We start from the raw sequence: 23,829 nt of genomic DNA, 5'->3' as shown, positions 1-23,829 counted from the left end.
GAAGGAGCTGCGCTCCTTGGAGAAATGGCTGGTTCTAGGGCTGGGGCAGGACATATATAAGATGAGCCTGGAGCATCTTGTAGTGCCAGAAAGTAAGGAAGTGCTAAAAGGAAAAAAGAAAGAAAGAAAAAAACCCCACAGTGATAAGTGATGAAGTATTCAAAAACAAACAAACAAAAAACCCAAAAAAATCCCTTATACACAAAAACCCACAATGATAGGGGTGTGGATACAGGAGCCAACTGAAAGAGCTCTCAATGGCCAATCTATCTGAGTGACAAAATTAACAAAGTAGTACAGGACTACTACTAAAGTGTCAAAGTACAAAATAAAATCCATGAGTCCATACTGATATAAATAAGTGATTAAATAAATAAATGAGGGAGAACACACACATTTCCCTTACAAAAGAATACCAAATAATTTATGTTGGTACTCTGCCCTCAAGAAGGTGGAGTATAATTCCAGACTTTTAAGTGTGGGCTGCACACAGTGACTTTCTTCTAAAGAGTACAGGATGGATAAAGGAGAAAAAAAGGTTAACTGCACACTGGGGGAAACTGGTAAACACTACCTTGGCTAGGTAATCAAGGTTAGTGTCAACAGTGATGTTAGGTTGATAGCATGTATACTTTTGATAGGATGTGATGAAAATGGTAGTTGACCTCTGTGGTCTTCATCCCCAAAACACACTACTCCAGTCTAATCATGAGAAAAACACCAGACAAATCCTAATTGGGGGACATTCTACAAAATATCTGACAGATAATCCTCAGACTATTGAGGTCATTAAAAAAAAAAAAAAAAAAAAAAGGAAAGGAAAGTCTGATAAACTGTCACAGCCAAAAGGAGCCTAAGGAGACATGACTACTAAATGTAATGTGGTGTCCTGGATGGGATCCCAGAACAGAAAAAGGATATTAGGGAAAACCTGAGGAAATCTGAATAATACTAATGCATGAGTATTGGCTCATTAATGTGACAAAGGTACCGTACTAATGTAAGATGTTAATAATAGGGGAAACTGGATATGAGGTAAATAGGAACTCTGTACTATTTTCCCAGTAATTGTGTAAATTGAAAATAGTACTAAATTTAAAAGTTTATTAAAAAAACGATTAGCAGGGAATATAATTGGGGGAAATCAGTAATACTGATACTTTGGACTTGTACCAGCCTCTTCTCCTGCTTGTTTAAAAAAAAAACAAACTTCTGTGAAAAGTCTCACTTGTCCTCACACTGTCTGAGATATACAGATGGCCAATATTTTTTTCTTGATTATAACAGGGAAGGAAAATATAGTTGTCTACTTACCCTACTGTTGAATTAGATGGTGTGGGCATCCTAGAATAAAAACAGGAAACAAACCCTAATTTATATTAAGGACTTTTTAAAGCTTACATTCCTGTTAGAAACTTGCTTAAGAATAAAGATGTATCCCATTTGCAAACTACAGTGTCTTTAAGATAATGATTTTGCATTTCTAACTTCTTCTAGTGATAATAGAGCTCTGGTTCTTACTGACGTTCACTCTCATAGGCAGAGCACCATTAAGTGTTCTGAGGTAGCCTGACACCATGCATGGGGTACAATTACACGACCTAAAGTGATCTGAGTGTGGCCTGGTTGGAGAAAATATATAAGTACGGTGTGTGCTTTGTCCCTTTGCCCAGGATTGCTCATCTCTCATGATAGCAAATGTTGCCCAGTTGCAGAGAGGCTAGAACAAAAATTAACAAGTTCCGAGAGGCATGCCTTTTCTGGATCACTTCATTCGAAGGTTGTGTACTTACTAATTACTCTGAGCCCTACATGCCAAGAAATAACAATGCAGCCCAGGGACAAAGTCCACACTAGAGAAGGATTGTCATCTGCTTTCATTGGATTTCAGCAATTAGTTTCAGCCTATGCAAATATTTCTGAAATATTTCAGTTATGAAAAATGAACTGACTGTTATCAGTTAATAGTAAAGGCAGTAAAATTGAATATACTGTTTGCTTTTTTATATGTTTCTCTATTTAGAAAGTGGTACATAAGCCATGTAATTTTATTAATCCATAATGTATTATAAACAGACAATTCATGTGAACCTTAAAAGGTTTATATCTTTCTTTATTTGGACTCTAAGTTTGTTGGAACTAAAAAAAAAAAAAAAAGCATGTTTTCCAGTTATATTTCTGGTTGAGTAGGGGAATGGGAAGCAATGACTATAAGAATCTATGAGATCTAGAGTTACCAGATTGGCTATTATATATGAAACATTAAATCAGCATCTAAATTTTTTCTCATGTGACAAATTTAGCTGATATTGACAAGTACATGCCTAAAATTGACTTGATTCAACATGGATAAAATTATACATATATACACATATATATATATGTATAACTGAATCACTTTGCTGTACACTTGAAACTAATACAACATTGTAAATGAACTATAATTTTAAAAAATGGAAAAATAATAATAAAAATTAAAAAAGAAAAGCTTTCTTAAAAATTCAAAGTTTGCGTGGACAGGATAATAGCTTACAAATGAAAAAAAAAAAAAATTCAAAGTTTGAAAGGATAAAATGAAAATAAAAAATGCTCAGAGACAGCAATTCCTTGACCTGAACCTATCCATGATTTTACTGCCACTCTAATACTTTTCAGTTTACTAATCCCGAAGGGATATACAAGGCCCAGCAACCACAAATTTCATGTCTTTTTGGCTCCCTCTTGTGGCTGAACTCTATATTAACTTCTTACCTACAAACAGATTCCTAACAATTCTAACAAAGGTAAAAACTAATGTTTTCATTTTTACTTCAGTGCTGTTGGTGTTTTATTTTTATCTGAAAATTTAAAAGTATGCCTTTGTAATATATACAACAAACTATTTCAAAGAGCAAAAAACAATATAGTAGAAAATAATTCCTCTAAACAAAGGGTAAATTAAGTATTCCTTATCCGAAAAAGAGACTTAGGGAGTAATTTTATTAAGAGTTATTTGTAGATTGTCATAACAAACCTCTCATAAAATTCTGATTAAAAATTTTGTTGAGGGCACTGGGGCTTTTTCTATGAACCTTTTAAGAAACGTAACAGATTCTTATTAGATTGAATAACTAGGTCAAAGGCAGGGAAATGGGCCAAGGTGATCTGTATGAATCTTTTCAAACATTACTATTCCATATTTCCTACTTTTTTCTTTGTTTAAATGCAACTGTTAGTGGATTTTAGTCTATTTGTTTTATTTTTGTTGTTTTGGTCTTGGTTTCTATAATCAATTATCTCTATTGAAAAAAAAGGAACACTTGTTTTTCTATAAGTTCCCGCTTTGGAGCTTTTTTATTTTGCATATAACTCATTTCCACTTGAAAATGTTATTTGATCTCATATAAGGAAAAGAAACCTCAAACTTAAAAGAATCATTTCCATAGACATCACTTTTTTTGTTCTATGACAAATAATAAAATTGTTCAAGAGGAAGCTTTCTGAAAAGAAAGAAAAGATTAAATTGAACATCTTTTTAATAACACAGTGTAATGGTGAGATAGTAAAAGATAAAAATAGACTAATACAACCATGTATATATGGTAATTCAGTATATGAAAAGGTGGCATTTTAAATCAGTGGAAAGATTTTACTTTTCAATAAACAATGCAGGGCCTTCCCTGGTGGTGCAGTGGTTGAGAATCTGCCTGCCAATGTTGGGGACACGGGTTCGAGCCCTGGTCTGGGAAGATCCCACATGCCGCGGAGCAACTGGGCCCGTGAGCCACAACTACTGAGCCTGCGCGTCTGGAGCCTGTGCTCCGCAACAAGAGAGGCCGCGATAGTGAGAGGCCCACGCGCTGCGATGAAGAGTGGCCCCCCCTCGCCACAACTAGAGAAAGCCCTCGCACAGAAACGAAGACCCAACACAGCCAAAAATAAATAAATAAATTAATTAATCAAAATAAGAAATCTCTTTATTAAAAAAATAAATAAATAAACAATGCAGGAAAAATTCACTAGCCATTTGGAAAAAAAGATTTTTATTTCATATTACAGAGATAATTTCAGATGGATTAAAAATCTAAAGAATTAGGGAAAAGCATACAAATATTAAAAGAAAATATACAAGAATATGTTTTTTTCTTGGTGGTAGGGAAAACATTTTAAATAAGATTTTTAAAAGTCAAAAATCAAAAGGAAGTTTGATAACATCAAGTGAAAAACTTCTGAAGACAAGACAGCATAAAAAAGCTCAAATAAAACAAAGATTGGAAGAAATGTTTACAATAAAGATACATAAGGGATTAATATCCAGAACATAAAGAACCAATAAGAATCTATAACTAAAAGACAAGCAATAAAAATGGGCAAAGAATAAGAACAGAAAAGGAAATATAAATGGTCATACATAAGAAAACATAAACGTAAGAAAAAAAGTACTTAACCTAATCAGAGAAATGCATCCTGATAACCATGATAACATTTTTATTCATTAGATAGGCAAAAATTATACAGTTTGATAATATAATACAATTGGCCAATAGTATGGTGAAATGGATACTTTTAGACACTACCATGAGAATATAAAGTATTTGGGCTATATCTACTAAAATTAAAAATATTCATATATTGTGACCCATAACTTCGACTTAGGATTTTCCCTAGAGAAACATTCATTTGTGTATTGAACTCAAGGAGGCCTGTACAAAGATATTTATTACATTCAGTTAATACAAAAGAAAAAAAGAAAAAGAAAATACAAGTGGCTAAATAATCTGATGCATCCATATTGTGGAACACTGTGAGAAATTAAAAAGAATGAGATAGATTGTATTTACGATCTTTAGATTGCAGTTTTAGGTTCACAACAAAGTTGAGAGGAAGGTAGAGAGATTCCCAAACACCCTTTACCCTGCACATGCTTAGCCTCCCCCATTATCAACATCTCCCACCAGAGTGGTACCTTTGCTAGGACTGATGAACCTCCACTGACACATCATTATCACCTGAAGTCCATAGTTTACATTAGCCTTCACTCTTGGTGCTTGTGATGTTTTAATATATATTGTAGTGCTGAACTGTTCCTCGCTGCTCAATATCTTTTGAACACCCACACTGCATCTCGTCTACCCAATGTAGATTCCAAAAAACTTGCTTTCTCAGCCTTTGAGATTGGCCCTAAAGTATGAGGGTTATTCATACCCCACGAGAACGCTCAGCAACAGAACCCCACATTGAGGATGTTCGTAATTAGGTGGATAATATGATCAAGTCTGTGGGCATCAGCCAGGCTTTCTCCAGTCACCCTGGTGCTTGCTCAGTGGCTTCATAAACTAAATTATCATGGGGGCAGGGGCAGAAGTTCTTATTTATGGACTCAGCAACATGACCTCATCAAAACTGACCTGGCCACATGTGAGTTTACCAGCAGAAGTTACCAACCCTAAGTAATTCATAGAGAAAAATCTCTCTGGGTGTACTGGTCAGCCAGCTGGTGGGAGGCTGATTACATTGAACCCCTTCCATCTTGAAAGATGATTTATCCTCACAGGACACTTCTAATTATGGATTTCCCTTTCCTCCTCACTTCACTTCTGCCAGTTACATCATCAGTGGAATGTAATTGAATGCCTTATTCACTGCATGCCATCTTAAACAATATTACTCTTGACTAAGGAACTCAATTTATCACCAAAAAAAATAAGGCAGTGGTTGAATTTAAGGGTTCACTGGCCTTGTCATATTTACAGAATGGTAGCATAGCCTACTGACAATTCAGCTATGGCTGAATGTTATCCTGGAGTGTGGCACATGCTGTGAAGCGGTGACCAATAAATAGTTTCCCCCATAGCCAGAATGCATGGTCTAAAAAGCAATGGGGGTAACTGGGAGTGATGCCTCTCACTCTTATTATTACACTCGAGGAAATCTTTACTTCCTCCCCAGCCACCTTGGGCTTTGCTGGTTTAGAGGTCAAGGGAGAAATGCTTCCATCAGACGACACAACAATGGTCCCATTGAACTGGAAGCTGAACTGATGAGGTCGTAATCTGGGGCTCCTTATGATTCTAGAGAAAACAGCCAAGAAAGAATTATTCCAAGTAGGCTGGGATGATTGATCCTAAATATCAAGGGTAAGAGGATTGCTGCTATACCATGCTGGGGGAAAGGAGTATTTCTAGAACCTAAAGCATCTTTTGGACACCTCCTAGCATAACTTCCAGTGGCATAAAATTAATAGAATACTGTAGTATTCTATTACTGCACACAGGCAGAACCACTAAGAGCTTAGATCTCTCAGGAACAAATTTGGGGCTGCCCCACAAGGTAATGAATGCCTACCAGCTAAGGGCAAGGGAACTTGAAATGGGTAGTGGAGGAAGGAAATTATAACACCAATAATAGCCTCATGACCAGCTGTAGACTGCAGTCACTTCCCATATTTCCTTCCTTGCTATGTCCTGTATATATACATATATATATGTATATACATATATATATAAAACTTTTCTTTATTTCCTCTCCCTTTTCCTTATTATTTCATATAGGCTGTGTTGGCGATGGTTTACTTTATTTAATGCCTAAATGTGGACTATCAGGACAATATTATGACTGAAATAGAGAGGAGTGGCCATCACCAAGTGATCCTGGACTTGAAGCTGGATGCAGGAACTGATGAGACTTTGGATCTCCCCTTTTGGGGAGGTGAGTGCATTTTCATTTGTATGAAAAATGTTGCATTTTCTTACACTGGAGCAGCAATTCTCAAACTTTGCTGCACGTTAGAATTACCTGAGGGATTTTATTAAAATGCATATTCTGTTTCAGTAAACCTGGGGTGGGGTCCTAGATTTTGCATTCACCATTTCCTAGGTGATGCTAATGCTGCTGGTCCGTGGGCCACTTGTTCAATAGAAAAGCACGTTACTGTTGTTGCTGCTGTTGTTTAAAGTGACAGTCAGCTGGCACTGATGGCTATCTAACATCTTTACCATATCCTCTGTACATTTTGCTAGTTTCCCACATTTTGAACACCCCACTTCCCTAGGTAGCATCCAGAAAATCCACTTCCCAGCCTCCCTAGCAACCAGGGTGCAAATGTATACCCTAAGTTCTGCTGTCATCCACATCTGCACTAGACTTTGATTTGAATGTGAGTAGCCTCAGAACACAGGCTTCAAGTGGGGCATCCATATTGCTCATAAGGTAGAATCAGAGGTGTCCACTTTTAGCAGAGGCACTTCCCTGGATGAGGCCAGTCCTGGGAATGAGTCTGGCTATTATTTCTGGAAGCTTAGCAATTAGCCTATTTCTCTAGCCCTCCTACAGTTTTGTGAGTTAACCTATTATCCTCTAATAACCTCTTCTTAAATGAGCCAGAATGGATTCTGTTATTTGCAACTAAAAATCCTAATGCATACAAATGAATAAGTTGTACAATTAACATTTAATTAAAAAAAGGGACTTCCCTGGTGGTGCAGTGGTTAGGAATCTGCCTGCCAATGCAGGGGACACGGGTTCGAGCCCTGGTCTGGGAGGATCCCACATGCCGCGGAGCAACTAAGCCTGTGCGCCACAACTACTGAGCCTGTGCTCTAGAGCTCACGAGCCACAACTACTGAGCCTGCGTGCCACAACTACTGAAGCCCGCATGCCTAGAGCTCGTGCTTTGCAACAAGAGAAGTCACCAAAATGAGAAGCCCGCGCACTGCAACAAAGAGTAGCCCCCGCTCGCCGCTAGAGAAAGCCCACGAGCAGCAACGAACACCCAACGCAGCCAAAAATAAATAAATAAATAAATTAATTTAAAAAGTTCATTTAAAAAAAAGAGGAGTGAGAGAAAGGGGCAGAAAAAAATATTAAAAAAAAGAACAAAAGTAGTTTTATTAGAAACATGAACTTTATAAAAAGCAAATGTAACTTGGTCTAAATGAGATAATGTCTATAAGACACTTAGCACAATGTGTGGTATATAAAAGTTCTTGATTAGTGCTGCTGTTTAAAAAAGATATTTTCTTATTTTTATGGAAATGGCACATCCTTATTATAAACATTTCAGTAAGTACAAAAAAAGCACAAGTAACCTCATGTAGAACATGATTCTAGATATCTCTCTAAAAAATAGATGTAAAGAAGTAAAGAACGGAGAGATGGACAGCTCTAGTCAGAACTAAAGTTTCAAGAATTAGATCAAAGTTCATGAAATTTCTAAAAGAAAATTAAATTTTTTTTTTGTTTTCTGGCCGTGCCATGTGGATTACGGGATTATTAGTTACCCGACAGGGATTGAACCTGGGCCCTCAGCAGTGACAGCATGGAGTCCTAACCACTGGACCACCAGGGAATACCCTAAAAATTTTTAATTTTATTAGCATCTAACAGATGAAAAGGTAAACCTGAAGGAATTCCTGAACTATAGATAAATATCTCTTTATTACATAGATATAATTTTATACAGATATTTTAGAAATTTAAGAAAAAGTTTTTGAAACATTTAGGATATTGGAATCATCATTTTTTAGATAATATTGACTCTCAGGCATGAAAGATAAGATGATAAACCCAGTTTCACTTGCTTCTGTTTCCTTTCCCTGATCTCCCCATTTTGGTTGTTTATATAATCTGTACTTTGCCAGGGTTTATAACATTATTATACAACACTTGTTCTACAATAATAATTTTCCCTCTACGGGGGAAAATCCCCAGTCCTTCCAGTCAGGGAAGTGCCCATACCCAGGGCTTCTGCTCATTCCCTGAAGTCATCACTGCATTCCGGAGGAGCACACGTTCTGCAGGACTTCATCTCTCTTGAAATCCTGCTGTTTTAAAATAGGGGCTTCTACTCTTGAGGCTTTTTGTCTTTTCTAATAGGATTATCTACTCAATCTTTTAATCTCTTCAAATTGGAGAATTAGCAGATTTGGTAGACTCACCTTGCCTCAATGTGCATTTGGAATGTAGGGGTGGGGTTAGGTATAATGCCTCTCAACCAATAGTGTGGCTTCCCCCTGTACTCCCAACACTTACAGGGAGGGTTTGAAAATATGTGTGGGTGGTTTCATTTTGGTTGTCACAATGAATGCAAGATGCTACCAGTATTTATAGGTAAAGGGCCAAAGATGCTAAATATCTTGCAATGTGTGCAGACAAAGAACTGCCCTGCCCAAAATGCCGTCTTGAGAAACACTTAGGAACTGGAATAAACTACACAGAATTATCTTTCCTTGGCACATTAAAATTAATGGCATAATTTTATGGCATCCTTTTATTGTTCAGGGGCTGCTGGTAAATTTTGTATTTGTTTCATTTTTTAGGCAATAGGAGTGGGATATTCTGTGATCCTATTCCCCACGGGTAGTGGGGTGAGTTGTATCACAACACCCACCAAAAATCTCCTCCGGGGAAGGTGACAGGGTGTGGTTATGAGAACAAGCTTTTACATGGGCCAGATGAGGCTTGACCCATCAGAGAACTGAAAAATACTCTGTTAGTTTGTTTAAAAGGCTCTTCTTGGGGAAAAAGAAAAATATTGTGATAGAAGTTATTCCCTGTTAGGAAATAAGATAAAACCTATTGTGTGGTTGTTTGCCAAGTGAGTTACATTGTATCAGACGATATTTATACTTTGTCTTAAATATATTTTTCAGAGATAAATATGCCAAAATGATAACATTTAACATAAAAGGGTGTGAAGAGAATCCGAATACATTAACCTGCATTTCTGAATCAGGGATGGCTGACATTTTAATTGGAACAAATATTTTCTCTCCCAGTATCCTAGGGCTGCATTCAATAAGATACTAAACACAAACCTCTGCTTTCAAGCTGGGTTTCCCTTAAGAAGCTAGTCTTTTGCTTTCTTTTTACACACTGGAATTCTGTGAGTATACTTCTAATTCTTTTAGAATGTTGTGCATTTTTTTAATATACAAATTTTGGGGACCAGGGCTGTCCTTATACCCTTAGGGGGTATAAGGAGCTATACCCCTAATCTCTAGACCAATGCTTGCTATACTCAAATTACTGAATAAATGAATAGCTAGAATAAGCGAATGAATGCATAGATGAAAAGAATGTGGGATTTGGAGTTAAATAAATCTGGACTCAAATCCCTATTCTGAAACTTCATAGTTGTCTGACGCAAGGAAAGGTAATGAATCTCTTGGGTCTCTATTTATTGTAAAACCAGGATAACAATATCTGCTTTACAAAGATACCATAAATCTATATTATATTAGAAAGTAAGTTCCATGAGAGTGGGGGCTTAAACAAATCTGTTGGATGAATTAATGAACTTGAAGTCCTATCTATAATGTGTCAATATTTGCATCTTTCCAATTGGACTTTTCATTTGTCTACTTTTTATTGGTTTATTGAGGCTTTCATAAGGCTGCCACATGTCCCTATTGTTACTGTTTTTCTCTCTAGCTGCGGCTTGTCTTTCCTGATTTATTTCTTTTAATCTAGTTAGCTAGATTGTTAGTACACTGGGTAACCAGGATTGGATAAAGCAGGAATAACCAGGCTCTGTGTGGAGAAGGTTCGATGGATTTTGCTTTGAGTAAATTTCATACTTCTTAGTAGTAAATGTGACATCTAATTTACTGCTCAAATTTTTTTTGTGCTTTCTCTTCAGTTTTAACCTGTACTTTGAATAAAGTTGCTGAAAGGGTAACTTTAAGACTTATAAATGATGACTGAAATATTTTAATACTTGAAAACAATGCCCAGTAGATTCTAATTGATAAACAAATTAGAAATCAAAAGTTAAGAACATCTGGGTGACTTCCCTGGTGGTCCAGTGGTTAAGAATCTGCCTTCAAATGCAGGGGACATGGGTTCCATCCCTGATCAGGGAACTAAGATCCCACGTGCTGCGGGGCAACTACTGAGCCCGCAAGCCACAACTAAGACCCGATGCAGCCAAATACATAAATTAATTAATAAAAAATATTAAAAAAAAGAAAGTCAAGAACATCTGTAAAATTAGGCCAGCTATTTGCTCAAGCCAAAAAAAAAAAATTAATTTAATCTCTCTCAGGAGCCTTCCTATTTAGTTTTAGATAAAATGTGATTAGCAAGGGAATTAAATGAATCAAAATTTCTGATCACATACTTAAACATCTCTAAGGAAAGCAAAGACATTTATAACGGATACTTTTTACTGACTTCACAATTAGAAATTTTATAATTAGTGTTCCCATCTGTGTCTTTTCATAAATAGTAAAAATTTGGAAGTAGATTTAAGTTAACAAAGGACTCACAATAGAAATATAGATAATCGAATAATAATGACCTCTGTGTGAGGGACTGAAAGTTTATTTACCTTGGCCAGGTTTCTCCACCAAATCCATAACGCTGGTGTCCTTTGCCCATGACACAAGGAGGTTCACATTTTGGCCTGTGTTCCTCAGGGAGTGAAACGGGTATTATGCCACCATATTCCCTTTCAGTGCCCCACAGAAGCCTACATCGTTGGAGTGACTCCCTTAATTCCTGATACCTGGAAAAAAAGAGAGACTTTTGAAATAGCTTCAGCGTGGAATGCTATGGTCTGAATGTTTGTGTCCCCCCAAATTTATATGTTTAAATCCTAATGCCCAGTGTGATGGTATAAGAAGGTGGGACCTTCAGGAAGTGCCTAGGTCATGAGGAGACCTCATGAATGGGACTAACGCTCTTGTAAGAGAGACTCCCGAGGGCTTGCTAGGCCCTTCTACCGTGTGAGGATACAGTGAGAAGGAGCTGGTCAGAAATACATATTCTCAGGCTCCATCCCAGACCTAGGAATCAGAATTTTGGGGGGGGGCGTGGAGCCCTGTAATCTGTTTTAAACAAGCCCTCCAGATGATTCTTTTGCATGCTAAAGTTTTAGATGCACTGCTCTGTTCAACAGTTACCTTCCATAGAAAACAGGTCTCCAATAGTCCCACCCTTTACAACTGTACCATTCAGTAGGTTGGAGACATAGAAGTTTCCTAAATTTGGCTGGTAGGGCTACTTTGATGTTGAAAACTGGTAGTTCAGATGACTTTCTCTGTTCCTTCTTAACAAGGGAGTAAATGGCAAGGATACTTACTCACTGTTGTAACCATGTTTTTACAGGAGGTACTCAGTGGATGGATGTCTGTTAAATGAATGCATGCCTGAGTGAATGAGCAAGGCCAAAGAGACTGATTTGTTTCCTGGACTGCAACTTATGACACAGAATGAAAGCTTCAGGCTAGGGAGAAGGCCTCACAAAACTCTTAAGAATATCTGGCTAAAGATCTGCATCCTAATTAGGAAGGATTTAATGTCTTCCAGTTTCCACTAATGGCAGTCTGAAATATTTGGACTAACCTTCCCACTGAAAATAACCAAAAATGCTAAAAAAGCAGCTTTGGGGTTGGTGAACATGTGGAGATGGGGGGGGCAGTGGAGCCCTCAGACCTCATGTAAGTTCTGAACCCCTTCCCACATACCTTGCCCTATGCATCTCTTCCATCTGGCTGTTCTTAAGTTATATCCTTTTATAATAAACCGGCAATCTATCACCAAAAGATGAACAGTACAGTGTTCTAGAGAACAAAGAACATTGATTCATCACAGTTTCCACAGCACAGCAAAAAGAGGACAAGTCATTGTAGACAAGGACTCTGGCACACTCACCACGGAATCCCCAGGATATAGTATAGTACCTTGCAAATATATGGTGCTCAACAAATATTCATTGACTAGGTGGTTTTCCTAGAGAGCAGACAATGACATGATAATCTTAGAAAGGGAACCAATTGTACTTTGGGTTAAATTTTCTTGGAGAAGTTGAATTCTCTTTTTATTAGACTGTTTTGATTTGCTGGAGGAAGACAAAACAAAACAAAATGCTGAAAAGAAAAAAAAGAAAAGCATCTTCTTAAAAACAACTCATTGTTAATAAGACAGAAAGGGATACCAGGGCTCCATAAGAGGAAAAACAGGAATCCAGAGAGGTAAACAAGCACAGAAGCCACTTTTGCCCTTAGGGCAGTGCCGATTCTGGCGAATTTTTGTTTTAAGGGTTTTGCAGGGTGAGGAGCACAGAAATCAGCCAGGTGAGGAACTGAAAGGACACCATCTCCGCAATAAGCTGGGACCTTAAAAGGCTTCCCTCTCATGTTAAAAGAGAGTCAGGAATAAACCAGCTCTCTCGTCTTCTGCCCAAGTTTGCACCTGTCCATGACTTGAACTTAGATTTAAGTGGTCTGGGATACTTCCTGTACATATATATGCAAGACCAACAGGATTCCCTTCTGGAGGAAGGATTCTTGTGGGAATCATTGTCTAGGATGAGTTCTAAAGGATGAGTAGGACTTATTTAGGTGCAAGAGAGGGAATACCCTAGGCAGGGGGGAATAACATGTAAAAAGGCCTAGAGGTTAGAAAGTTTATGGAATTGAAAATTCCTGACAGTGTTGGCTCCAGAATCCTTCTTGGGGAAGGACTTGCTTGTTTTATAAAATATTTTGTTAGGTTGCTTTGTAAAGAGACAGAGACTCTGCAAGTACGGGTGTTGCTAAGGACTCAAGCAACCCAAGATTTGTTAAGCTGCTCTGCAGTGGAAGGGATTTGGTTTTTTGCTCTCGAGAGAGGAGGATGAGAGGAAAGGGAAGTAAAGGGAGAGGAAGAAAAGAAGCCAGCAGGATGGTAAGGGATTGCATTGGGTGAAAAGCCAGTGAGAGAACTCCGGTGACAGCTGGGCTAAAGAAATTTTAAAAATACAGAAGCTATGGCTAATAAGGGGCTTTTAGTTATGTATTGTATGGTGTGATATGATTCTTCCTTTTGACCCCTAACTGATTAGTGAAATTTACCAGGCTCACAAGTGCTCTGTGTGGTTGGGGTCTTTGGAGGAACCTAAGAAATGACTGAGTTTCACACCTGGGTCAAAACGTTGTTGAACAGAATCAGTATAGGTGGAACCAGGAACCCAAAGTCAGTAATGACCAACCCCCCACCCCCATCCTGGGAATTTGGATAAATTTTGAGGAAGGCTTTGGATTTCCAGAAGGCACGGAATAAAGATTTGAGTGGAACTTATCTGGATCTTAAGGGCTGAGAAGACAGAGTTGAATTTTGGGTTATATCAGTAGAGCTGTGTGAGAGGGGAAGCAAGAGAGGAAGACAAGGACAATATCCTGCACAGCCTTATGGGCCCTTTGGACTATACCGTCTGAGCAATGGGGTGCCAGTTATAAACATGGGAAGGGAGCTCAGAGAGAGAGGTGTGGACTGTAGAGCTGCTTTCTTCTTTGTACCAGGATAGCGCTTGGCTTAATGTAATCCCCCTGTACATATTTGCTGAATGAAATGAAGGAGTAACACTTGGGACTGTCTTATACGTGGAATGCATTAGCTCATAAAGTCACTAGACAGGGGTTGCACTAGATAGGCATTGGCAAATTATGGCCCACAGGCCAAATCCAACCTACTGCCATTTTTGTAAGTAAAATTTTATTGGAATGCAGCCATGACCATTCATTTATATACTGGCTATTGTCTATGGCTGTTTTCACCCTACAACAGCAGAGCTGAGTAGTTTGACGGAGACTATAGCACCTGAAATATTTACTATCTGGTCCTTTACAGAAGAAGTCTGTCAACCGCTGCATTAGCTAGTGAAGGAGAATCTGGTGACCACTGATTTGGGGTGCTGTAGAAGGGATGCAGGTATTCAGTTCTCAGACCTCTGAGGTATGATCTATGACTGTGATCAACAGCCACAGTTTGGGGGGCATGACACGCGAAAAATATTTAAACACATTTGATTAATGACAACCTAAGCTTTAATATCTAAGTTTTTAAAAGCTACATTTAAATTAGATGAGTTAATTTCTCAGCATCTGACCCTCATATATTACACTAGCCTAGGAAGATGAGCCAGTAGCATATGTTAATCAGTCATTTGGGTTGGCATTCATCTACAGCCAGTAAGTTGCAGGAAACCATTCAAAATAAAAGGCAAAGCAAAAATAAGTCATATTTCTCTTTCATTTTAGGGTCTTACATTCCCTGCCCAGCCCTAGCTTTAATATTAACCGAATTTATAGAAGGAACTAATTAAATTAAATATTGAAGTTTTAGGATTAAATAACTTCATAGCTTAAATGATACATGTCTCCAAAGCAAATAACAATAAATTATTAGTGCTGCAATCTTTAGCCACATAAAATTAATGTTTACTTGTTTTTGAGAAAGATACATTCCCTATGGATGAACCAATATCGTGCTTTGGAGTGACTGTACAGAATCTTGACTCAGGGGGGCTGAATTTGGCCAGTAATTATTGGAAGGCATGATTAAAGGAAAGCCTAGAACAAACATTTTTAGACAGGAAGCTAAAAGTCAAAAAAAAAAATTCAGGAATCAGAAAGCAATGGGATGAAGCCAGAAACAAAAATGGGAACTTATATTTAAATCTTAAGCAATGCTCAAGACACTTCCTTAATTGATGTTTATTTTCCTAATGGACTAGGGAACTTGCTAGAGGTAAGGAGATGTCAACTGAATGGAAAAAGGAGGTAGGCGTCTGTGATTCTGAGTATCTGTATCTGCCATTCTTAAATTTTCAATGGAAGAAATACAAAAAAATACCACCTGCTTATTAATATTTTTAAAGGAGAGCAAGTAATTATACATAATAGTGACTAATATAATTGTTCCAAAATATACCAGTGAAGAAAGTAACTGAAGTACAAAGATTAATTTGCCCTTGGTCACTGGGTAAGCCAGAACTGCAATCCTGGTTTTCTTCTTGTTTACAGTGCTTTCTGCTAGCCCAGTGGTTCTCAAAATAAGCTGAAAAACTTCTAAAAATGCAGATTCCCAAGACCCAACTCAGACCCAGTGAGTCAGAATATCTACAGATAGAGCTTGGGAATCTGTATTTTCAGAACACTCCTCACGTGATTTTGATGTGCCCAGTTGTCAGACCAATGCTGGGTAACAATGGAGTTAGACTGTGTTGCCTATTCTGGAAAGAAAAAAAATAGGTGGATGTGAGGAAATAATTTTGCATCTCTGTAAAATTGCCAAGTTAGTTCAAAATACATTATAATATTTTAAAAAATCATCCTCTTGGGCTTCCCTGGTGGCACAGCGGTTAAGAATCCGCCTGCCAGTGCAGGGGACACAGGTTCGAGCCCTGGTCCGGGAAGGTCCCACATGCCGCGGAGCAACTAAGCCTGTGCGCCGTAACTACTGAGCCTGCGCTCCAGAGCCCGTGCTCCGCAACAAGAGAAGCCACCGCAATGAAGAGTAGCCCCCGCTCTCTGCAACTAGAGAAAGCCCGCCTGCAGCAATAAAGACCCAACGCAGCCAAAAATAAATAAAAATAAAATAAATTAAAAAAAAATCATCCTCTTAAGTACATCCATGTTTAGAAAATTAAGCTGCTGAGAGCTAACACATGCTAGGACTCACGTTCATCCTTACCATTATGAAGGTAATCCCTAAAAGCCAGGAGATTTTGTTTTTCATTGTTTTGTTTTGTTTTTGAGATACCTTGAGGTTTGAGCTGGGAGCTACAGACCCTGAACCTGGTCTGTAAGAAGTAAGCCTCAGCATTGATAGGGCAGAGTTGCCAATATTACCCTGATGACATTTTCCAGAGCAGTTCAGAGGAATACCACTGAGAGAAAAGAGAACTTCTATTTCTGTAAGCTGCCCAGCTGCTTTTTAAAAGGAAGTTAAATGGAGGGGTTCTGAGAATACATGATCATCCTGGCTTTCCCATTTGGGGACTATGAAAGGAAAAAGTTCACATGGAATAAAATGGAAAGCAAATTTTATTTATTAGGAGGTAGGAACATGGTTGTACCTAGATATTGCTTCGAATAATACATTATAGTTTATAGGTAATTGAATATATGCTGTGTTTAATTTTGTAGTCAGTTAATGAAAAGCAATGTTTTCTCAAAGATGTTTCTCTTAGATTTCATGCCAGTTAAAGGGTTTTGGAGCCAATTACTAACCAACCATAGGACCACTTAGGTAGAGGGGATCAAAATTTCAGTGAAATGCCTATACGAGTGCTTTTGAGGGCATAGTGAGTTCAATCAGACATGGCAGCGCTAAATTCCTACTCAGATCCCTTTTGGCCAAATATAAAACCTCACATTGCTGCTTTTGATCCAGGGACAACTGCCCATCCCCAGATCACACACGATCTGCTAAGGGTTTCCTCTGACTCCAGGCAAGCCCTGTCTAATCTGATGGTCCTCGGAGCTGAGTAGGAATTTAGGGCTCACAGCCACTTTTGGGAATCAGGTAACAGCAGGTGCAGCAGGGACTGAGTCAGTAGAAGTGAGCTGAGCCCTCTTTCCCACAAATATGAAAATATTTCTTTTCATTAAGTGAAAATAGCAGTTTACAAAAAATATGTTGAATATGATCTTTAAATTTAAAAACTGGAGAGGACACATATTGAGATATTAACAATGGTTATTGTTTCTGGATAAAGGAAGTACAGAGGTTTTCTTCCTTGTGCTTTAATTTCATAATTTTTCCTTTGGTTGGAAAAATGGAAAATTTGTTTTCTTTGTGGATTTCCATGACTTCTATATTATTTACATGGAAATGTGTTAGTTTTTGATTAGGGGGAAAAGCTATCTTTTTATTTTTTCATATAAAGAGTATGTTTACAAATTGGAGTAGATCCATGGAAGTCTGATCAAGACAGTGAAAGCCTCGATGCAAGAAGAAAGAGTAAAGTCTGTTGAGAACCAGTGTTCGTCTGGCAAAGAGAACTTAGAGACAGCCAAAAGAATCTTTAGACTCTTGAGGGCTGCTATCCTGAAGATAACAGATTATTCTTATTTTGCATGGCTTTAGAGGGAAGAACCAGGGTCAGCAGATGGAAGGAGGAAACATTCTTAGTAGAAAGAAAATGATCTAACAATCAGGTGTATTAATGTGGTAGTGATGTCCCATTTTGGAAGTGTTTAAACTGAAGCCAGGTGACTTGTCTGATTTGGTAAGAAACGAATTCTTTTTTAAAAAACAATTGAAATATAATTGATGTATAACATTATATTAATTTCAGGTGTACAACATAATGATCCAATATTTGTATATATTGCAAAATGATCACCACAATAAGTCCATCCATCACTATACATAGAGTTTTTTCTAATGATGAGAACTTTTAAGATCTTTTCTCTTAGCAACTCTCAAATATACAATGCAGTATTATTAACTATAGTCACCATGCTGTATGTTACCTCCCCATAACTTATTTATTTCATAACTGGGTGTTCGTACCTTTTGACCACTTTCTTAAGTGAGAAAGACTTCTTAGATGAGAGATTTGAACAAGTGAAATTATAAAACAGACAAACAAGCAAAAGCAAGAAAACAATTACACAGGCTATTTTTCACCAAGGATTTTGAGATTTTTTTTTTTCTTAAAATGATTCAAATAAATCCAAGACAAAAAAGCTGGCACTAAGATCTTGGAAAATTACTTGTTTGTACCTGTTCCTCCATATGTAAAATGGGGGTAAGAATAGTACTTATAGGGCTGTTGTGAGGATTAAAAGAATTACTACATACAAAGCATTTGGTACAGTGCCAACACACAGCAATCACTCAGTATATGTTAGATGCAATTTTAAACATAATCTGCAATTAATGTGTTACAGGAAATTTGGTAAAGCAGAAGTTTAGATAGCAACTCTGAATAACAGATTCTAGGAGTATTTCTGAGCAAATGATATTAGCAGATGATAAGAACCCACTCTACTACTCTTTATAAAATAAAAAAAGTTTGATTAAAACATTAACTTACAAATGAAGGAACTGATCATTCTAGAGTTCTAGAACGTGGTAGATGAATTTGATGTTTGCCTTTTAAAAATACACACTAACTTTTTACTTCTTGCCAAGTTCCTAACAGATGTGGGCACTTTAAGGTTTTTAGTTAATTGTCAGGTTATGCCTTCCCTATGATGTGATAAACAGAAGAGGCCCATAACCTTAAATGCTTTTTCTCACATAACAAAAATACACTAATATATTAAAACCCTTCTTAGTTGTTTGCTTTCTCTGGTTTTTGTTTTACCTGTCCTCTGAGGCAGTTGGGCGAGCAGCTGTTTGTAGTGGGGTGTGCAATTCATTAGAGTAAAAGGTGTCTGACGGTATGTCAGCTCCTTCAAGCTCCCTGCAGCAGTAGGGCCTGCCATGAAACACCTCCATGCTTCTTGGCTAAAAAGGCACAATCTGGAAAAAGAAAAGGAGGGCACACTTGGTTAGGGAGTCAACTGACTTGGTTGCTATCACACTGACCCTCCCTCAGGGCAGGCAGGAAATGAGCTTTGTACTGCTAAATTGTTCAACCCAACGCTGCATAGAAATCATGGGCTTCCTTCCTCAGGGAGGGCCCTATCTGTGGACGTGGGGTGTCATGGCAGTAATAAATAGCAACTTAAGTTCTATGGAAATGAGTTTCAACTGAAACAAATCCACAAAGTGGAAGATGTTCTAAAGTAGAGTCTCAACACTAGGTGGATGACATGTGGGCCCATATAAGGCCTCTACCTCGCAGACATCGACTGACATTCCAGTCTTGCCTCAAGTTTAAGCATAACTATTCAAGAAAATTCAGCTGATCCCCGACCCCCCACCCCCCGCCCGCCCAGGTCTTTTTAAAAAGCAGGGAAACTCATCATCCAACGGAATCAACAGCTGTGCTTCTAAAACCTTCAGGGATTCTGAACGAGAAGTTCTTTGCAGAGAGGTGGAGAATCAGTGGTGCAGTATGAGCGGGACCCCAAAGTGAGAATCCCACCCCTTCCTGGGACTTGGACGGGGAAAGCCAAAGATGCACCTTGGCTAGGACCGCTGAGGCCTAGCCTCCAGGGCCAATCATCAGCGCCCGGCCCAGCGGTGCCTCGGGGGTTCGGATGCACCTGGGACATCAGCCTGGGAACCGCAGGCGACAACGCCTCCTCTTCCCCTCCCCAGAGTTGGCGGGCCTCAGCGGGGCGTGGAATTACGCCGTCGTCCGCACCTGCGGCCCGGGGGAGCTTGCGTGCAGGTGCGGGTGAAGGAGAGAGGGGGACCGCAGGCAGGTCAGGGGTGGGGTTGAGGGTGCCTGTGACGGCGACCGTGACCGTGGCATTAGGTAATGCATTCTTGCGGGGCGGCGGGCTTCGGGGAGGCGGGCAGGGGCGGCGGTTGGCTCTTAGAGGTTTCGGAAGAAACCAGCCCACGAGCTCTGGGACCCGTAGGAACTGGAAGCCGGACGGAAGGTGGGGAAAGAGGACTAGACTCCCAGTCCAGGGCGAAACGGGCTCTTCGGCTGCCCTAGGCCCTGGGCCCCGCCCCTTCCATCGCCCCTGGCCCTGCCCCGCCCCCCGGCGCCCTCTGTAGGCCGCGTCAAGCGCTCCTTGGAGGGCTCATTGTCCCAGCGCTGCTCCCGGCCAGGGCGTTCTCTCCTGTGCACTGGGTGGTGGACGAGTGCAGGGCCCGGGAGACTCTGGTGAGGTGGGAGCCTCTGACTCATCCGTGTTCCTTACCCACACCCCCCCGGTGGGGAACAGTGCGGCCTAATCGAGGGTGGCTGCCGCAGGACTGAGCACGTGCAGCCCCTGGATTGCGCCAGGCAGAGCCATGGCTCTTCCTCCCCTGGTTGGGTGCGGACAGGGCAGACGGGCAGTTGGCCTGCGGTTGCCCTACCCAATCCCCAAAGACCTCGCCCATTACCTCAGTTACCCCCACCCTCCTGCCAAATCCTCTCCAACGAAACGAGTGCGCACCACCTTCCTGCACCTACAGGACCCTGAGATTCTCTGAAGGCCGAGAACAGGGCCCTTGAGGAGGACCCGGGTGTGGGAAGGTTACCTTTTGGTGAGAGGCTGGCACTGATCCTGAGGGAACGCAGGAGAAGCTGGGGGCAGGAGTGACCCCCTCTGAGAAGAGAGGTGTAACAGAGCCGTTCTCTGCCTGTTTTAAATCAGCCCGCCAGTGAGTATCGATTTTGTGCTGTGCCTTCTAGGTGAGTGTTAGCTGACGTGAGAGAAAGAGTGGTATGTTAGAGGACGCAAAGTGGTAATTTTGTATTTCTGGTCTGTTTCTTAGTCCCTGCACCTCTCCCCGACTCCTGTACTTATCAGCCACTAAGCCTGGAAGAGTAGATTTTTCTGGAGGTAGACTTGTGAATTAGGCGAAGTTTGACTTTCTCTTTTACCCCTTTAACATATTTTTTTTGGTTTTCAAAAATTTCTCCTAGAAGTTCACCCTAACCTTTTTGCTGCTTTGTGTTTTCAGGGTCTCCCATGAAATTATCTTGCCAGCCCAGCCCGTTTTATATACCTAGCCTCCCAGTACTTTCCATACTCCACCTTTTCCCATGCTTGACCTTCATCCAGTTTCCTCATGGCTTGATTCTTCCTGGAAGGTAATAACTCAGTGTAATAGATTCAATCGGGGATATCTGATGAAGCTGCGTCACTAGCCACGTGTTAGTATGAATGTGGATGGTTGTGATACGAGGGAAGTTGAAGCAACTTCAGGTTGACTGACCAGGATATGTGGTGATAGCCTCCAGGTTGTAGTGCGTTTGAAATTTTATTTTCAGTCACGTGAGTGTAAAGGGTAGGAAAATGTAATTACTTTTACCTTTGTTATTTTCAAATAAAATTTACAGGCAAGAAAATATTTGTTGCCAGATCTTTGTGAAACAATTGTTTCCTTTGGAAATGCCTCTACATCTGGAAGATGCTTAGGGATGTCAGGATTGGTTCTATTTGACCAACACTCCTTATTGTAGGCTTTTATGATTCAATTCACACTGCCTCAGCCATCAGGTGATGTGTATGTGACCCCCCAGCAACACATAGTAGCCTCCTATCCAGGTGTGCTCAAAATGATTGACTTCTTATATATGTCGTGGCCACCATTGGGGTCAGTAAGCTCAAATCCCCTTTCTATTGATACTTCTCCTGCCATGTTGACCTCTCTTTCACTACCTCATTTACCTTAATGTATTTCTTGTTTGCTTTTTTGCATCACTAGTAATCCTTACAGCACGGAAGATGAAATTTGGAAATGAAAAAAAATGTATGCATAGAATATTGTGTTTGAGTTGACAGAAATCCCAAACTACTAAAGCCAGACCTTTAACCTTTAAGAAAGGAATATGCAGGAAATAGATAATAACGTAAAGCATGAATTATAGTCTATAACCTTTTTAAAAGTTAACCAAGTGGAATTTGATAATGAATAAAATAAGGTTTTGAGAGACTTAGTACCTATTGGCAGATATGAATTTTTTTTTTTTAATGTGGACCATTTTTAAAGTCTTTATTGAATTTGTTACAATATTGCTTCTGTTTTGTGTCTTGGTTTTTTGGCCACAAGGTATGTGGGATCTTAGCTCCCTGACCAGGGATCAAACCTGCACCCCCTGCATTGGAAGGCACAGTCTTAACCACAGGACCACCAGGGAAGTCCCAGATATGAATATTTTTATTTTGATCTTTTTTCCAGTTTTATTGATATAATTGACATATAGTACTGTATAAGTTTAAAGTGTACAGCATAATGACTTGATATATATATATATTTTGAAAATGAATAAAGGAAAACCTCATTCAAAATGGAGTTGGGAAGCCGTAAGGGGGAGCTTTCACACACATACCTCTCATCACAGCTTAGTTTACACATCCCAGCCAGAAGAAGCTTAATTTACAGCAGGAAGAAGGAAGATTTTCTTCTTGCCTAGAAATAACCCAGCCGATGAGAAACGGCTACAACCCTGAAATCTCTCTCCTCCAGTGAGCTTTTAAACAAACAACCCCTCCCAACTTCCTATTTTCCTCTATAAAAGAGCACTCCTTCCTTTGTTCTCCAAACTGTGGTTTGCCATAGTTTCCATGGCCCAAACTGCAATCACGTGCTGTTCCCAAATAAACTTGATTTTGCTGGCTAAACCGTTACCTTTTTATTTTAAAGGTTAACATTACTTGGTGTCAGAAGGGGGATCTGAAGGAGATGAACCCCTGAAGAATTAATGATCCCTGGAATCATGCACGGTACCCACTTGATCCTCTTGTGCTCCCCACTTCCTTTTGGTTCGGTAAGTCTCCTCTCAGATTCAAACTCCCTCCTTTTGATTGAGCTCTCCAACTTTATTTGGGATCTGTTTTTGTTTTTGTGAAGGCATTGCCCTTTTGGTGAGTACTCATTTGTTTTCTGGACCTCTGGTTTTGAAGTATGGGATCCCAATTCTCGAAATTCTCTCAAGAGTCCTCCTTCTGGGACCACGGCTGATTGTATGTTCAAAAACTATGGTCCTTTCTTTTGCATATTTTTAACTAAGTGGACCAACTTAACCAAAAATAGTTTATAACTCCAGGGGTCACTTTTGGAAACTTTCGACCTCTTCAAACTTGTTTTTCTCAGAACTAAATAGAAGACCATGGCTCTAAAATTAAACAAACCGAATAGGATGTGTATTTTAATTGGTACCTGGAGGCTTCCAAATGCATTCAGTACTCTGAAATTGCCTCTTTACAAAATATCATTTCTGAATTAACTAAGGCAAACAAACAATTGCAAAAAAATGAAAAAGTCTTCTGAGGCCTCTTTTACTCCTCGTCTTCGTCTTCAGCACCATATTCTTCTTTTCCTTCTGCACCATCCCCCTCCTGTATACCTTTGTTTCCTCATTCTAATTCTCTCACTGAACTTCCCTATTTCTCTGAACCTCTGCTTCTCTCCCCCTCTCCTGAACCTATTAAAACCTGCCCCTTTAAAATCAGACCCTCTGAGGATCCAAATGCTAAACCCTTAATTTCTTATGTTCCCTGGACTAAAGCTGAACTATGT

At 39.4% G+C, this 23,829-nt stretch overlaps 1 protein-coding gene and 1 long non-coding RNA gene across 3 annotated transcripts in view; one reads left to right on the top strand and one right to left on the bottom strand.

The window, feature by feature from the left end:
- The window catches only part of C9H7orf31 (chromosome 9 C7orf31 homolog), a 36,977-nt gene extending 17,783 nt beyond the window's left edge, over positions 1–19,194 (bottom strand). Inside the window, 4 exon segments of the mRNA XM_036862755.1 lie at positions 1,315–1,344; positions 3,405–3,479; positions 11,309–11,485; positions 19,061–19,194. Of these exon segments, the coding sequence (XP_036718650.1) occupies positions 1,315–1,344; positions 3,405–3,479; positions 11,309–11,485; positions 19,061–19,194 (416 nt within the window).
- The window catches only part of LOC118900413, a 95,405-nt gene that overhangs the window by 33,603 nt on the left and 37,973 nt on the right, over positions 1–23,829 (top strand). For both annotated transcript variants that reach the window (XR_005021141.1, XR_005021140.1), the window contains exon 3: positions 22,954–23,077. This is a non-coding gene — a long non-coding RNA (uncharacterized LOC118900413). The remainder of the gene's footprint in view (positions 1–22,953; positions 23,078–23,829) is intronic.

This window comes from Balaenoptera musculus, chromosome 9 (genome assembly GCF_009873245.2).
Source record: "Balaenoptera musculus isolate JJ_BM4_2016_0621 chromosome 9, mBalMus1.pri.v3, whole genome shotgun sequence".
NCBI lineage: Eukaryota > Metazoa > Chordata > Mammalia > Artiodactyla > Balaenopteridae > Balaenoptera > Balaenoptera musculus.
The sequence above is the reverse complement of the archived record's forward strand: the minus strand, read 5'-3'. Positions and strand labels throughout refer to the sequence as shown.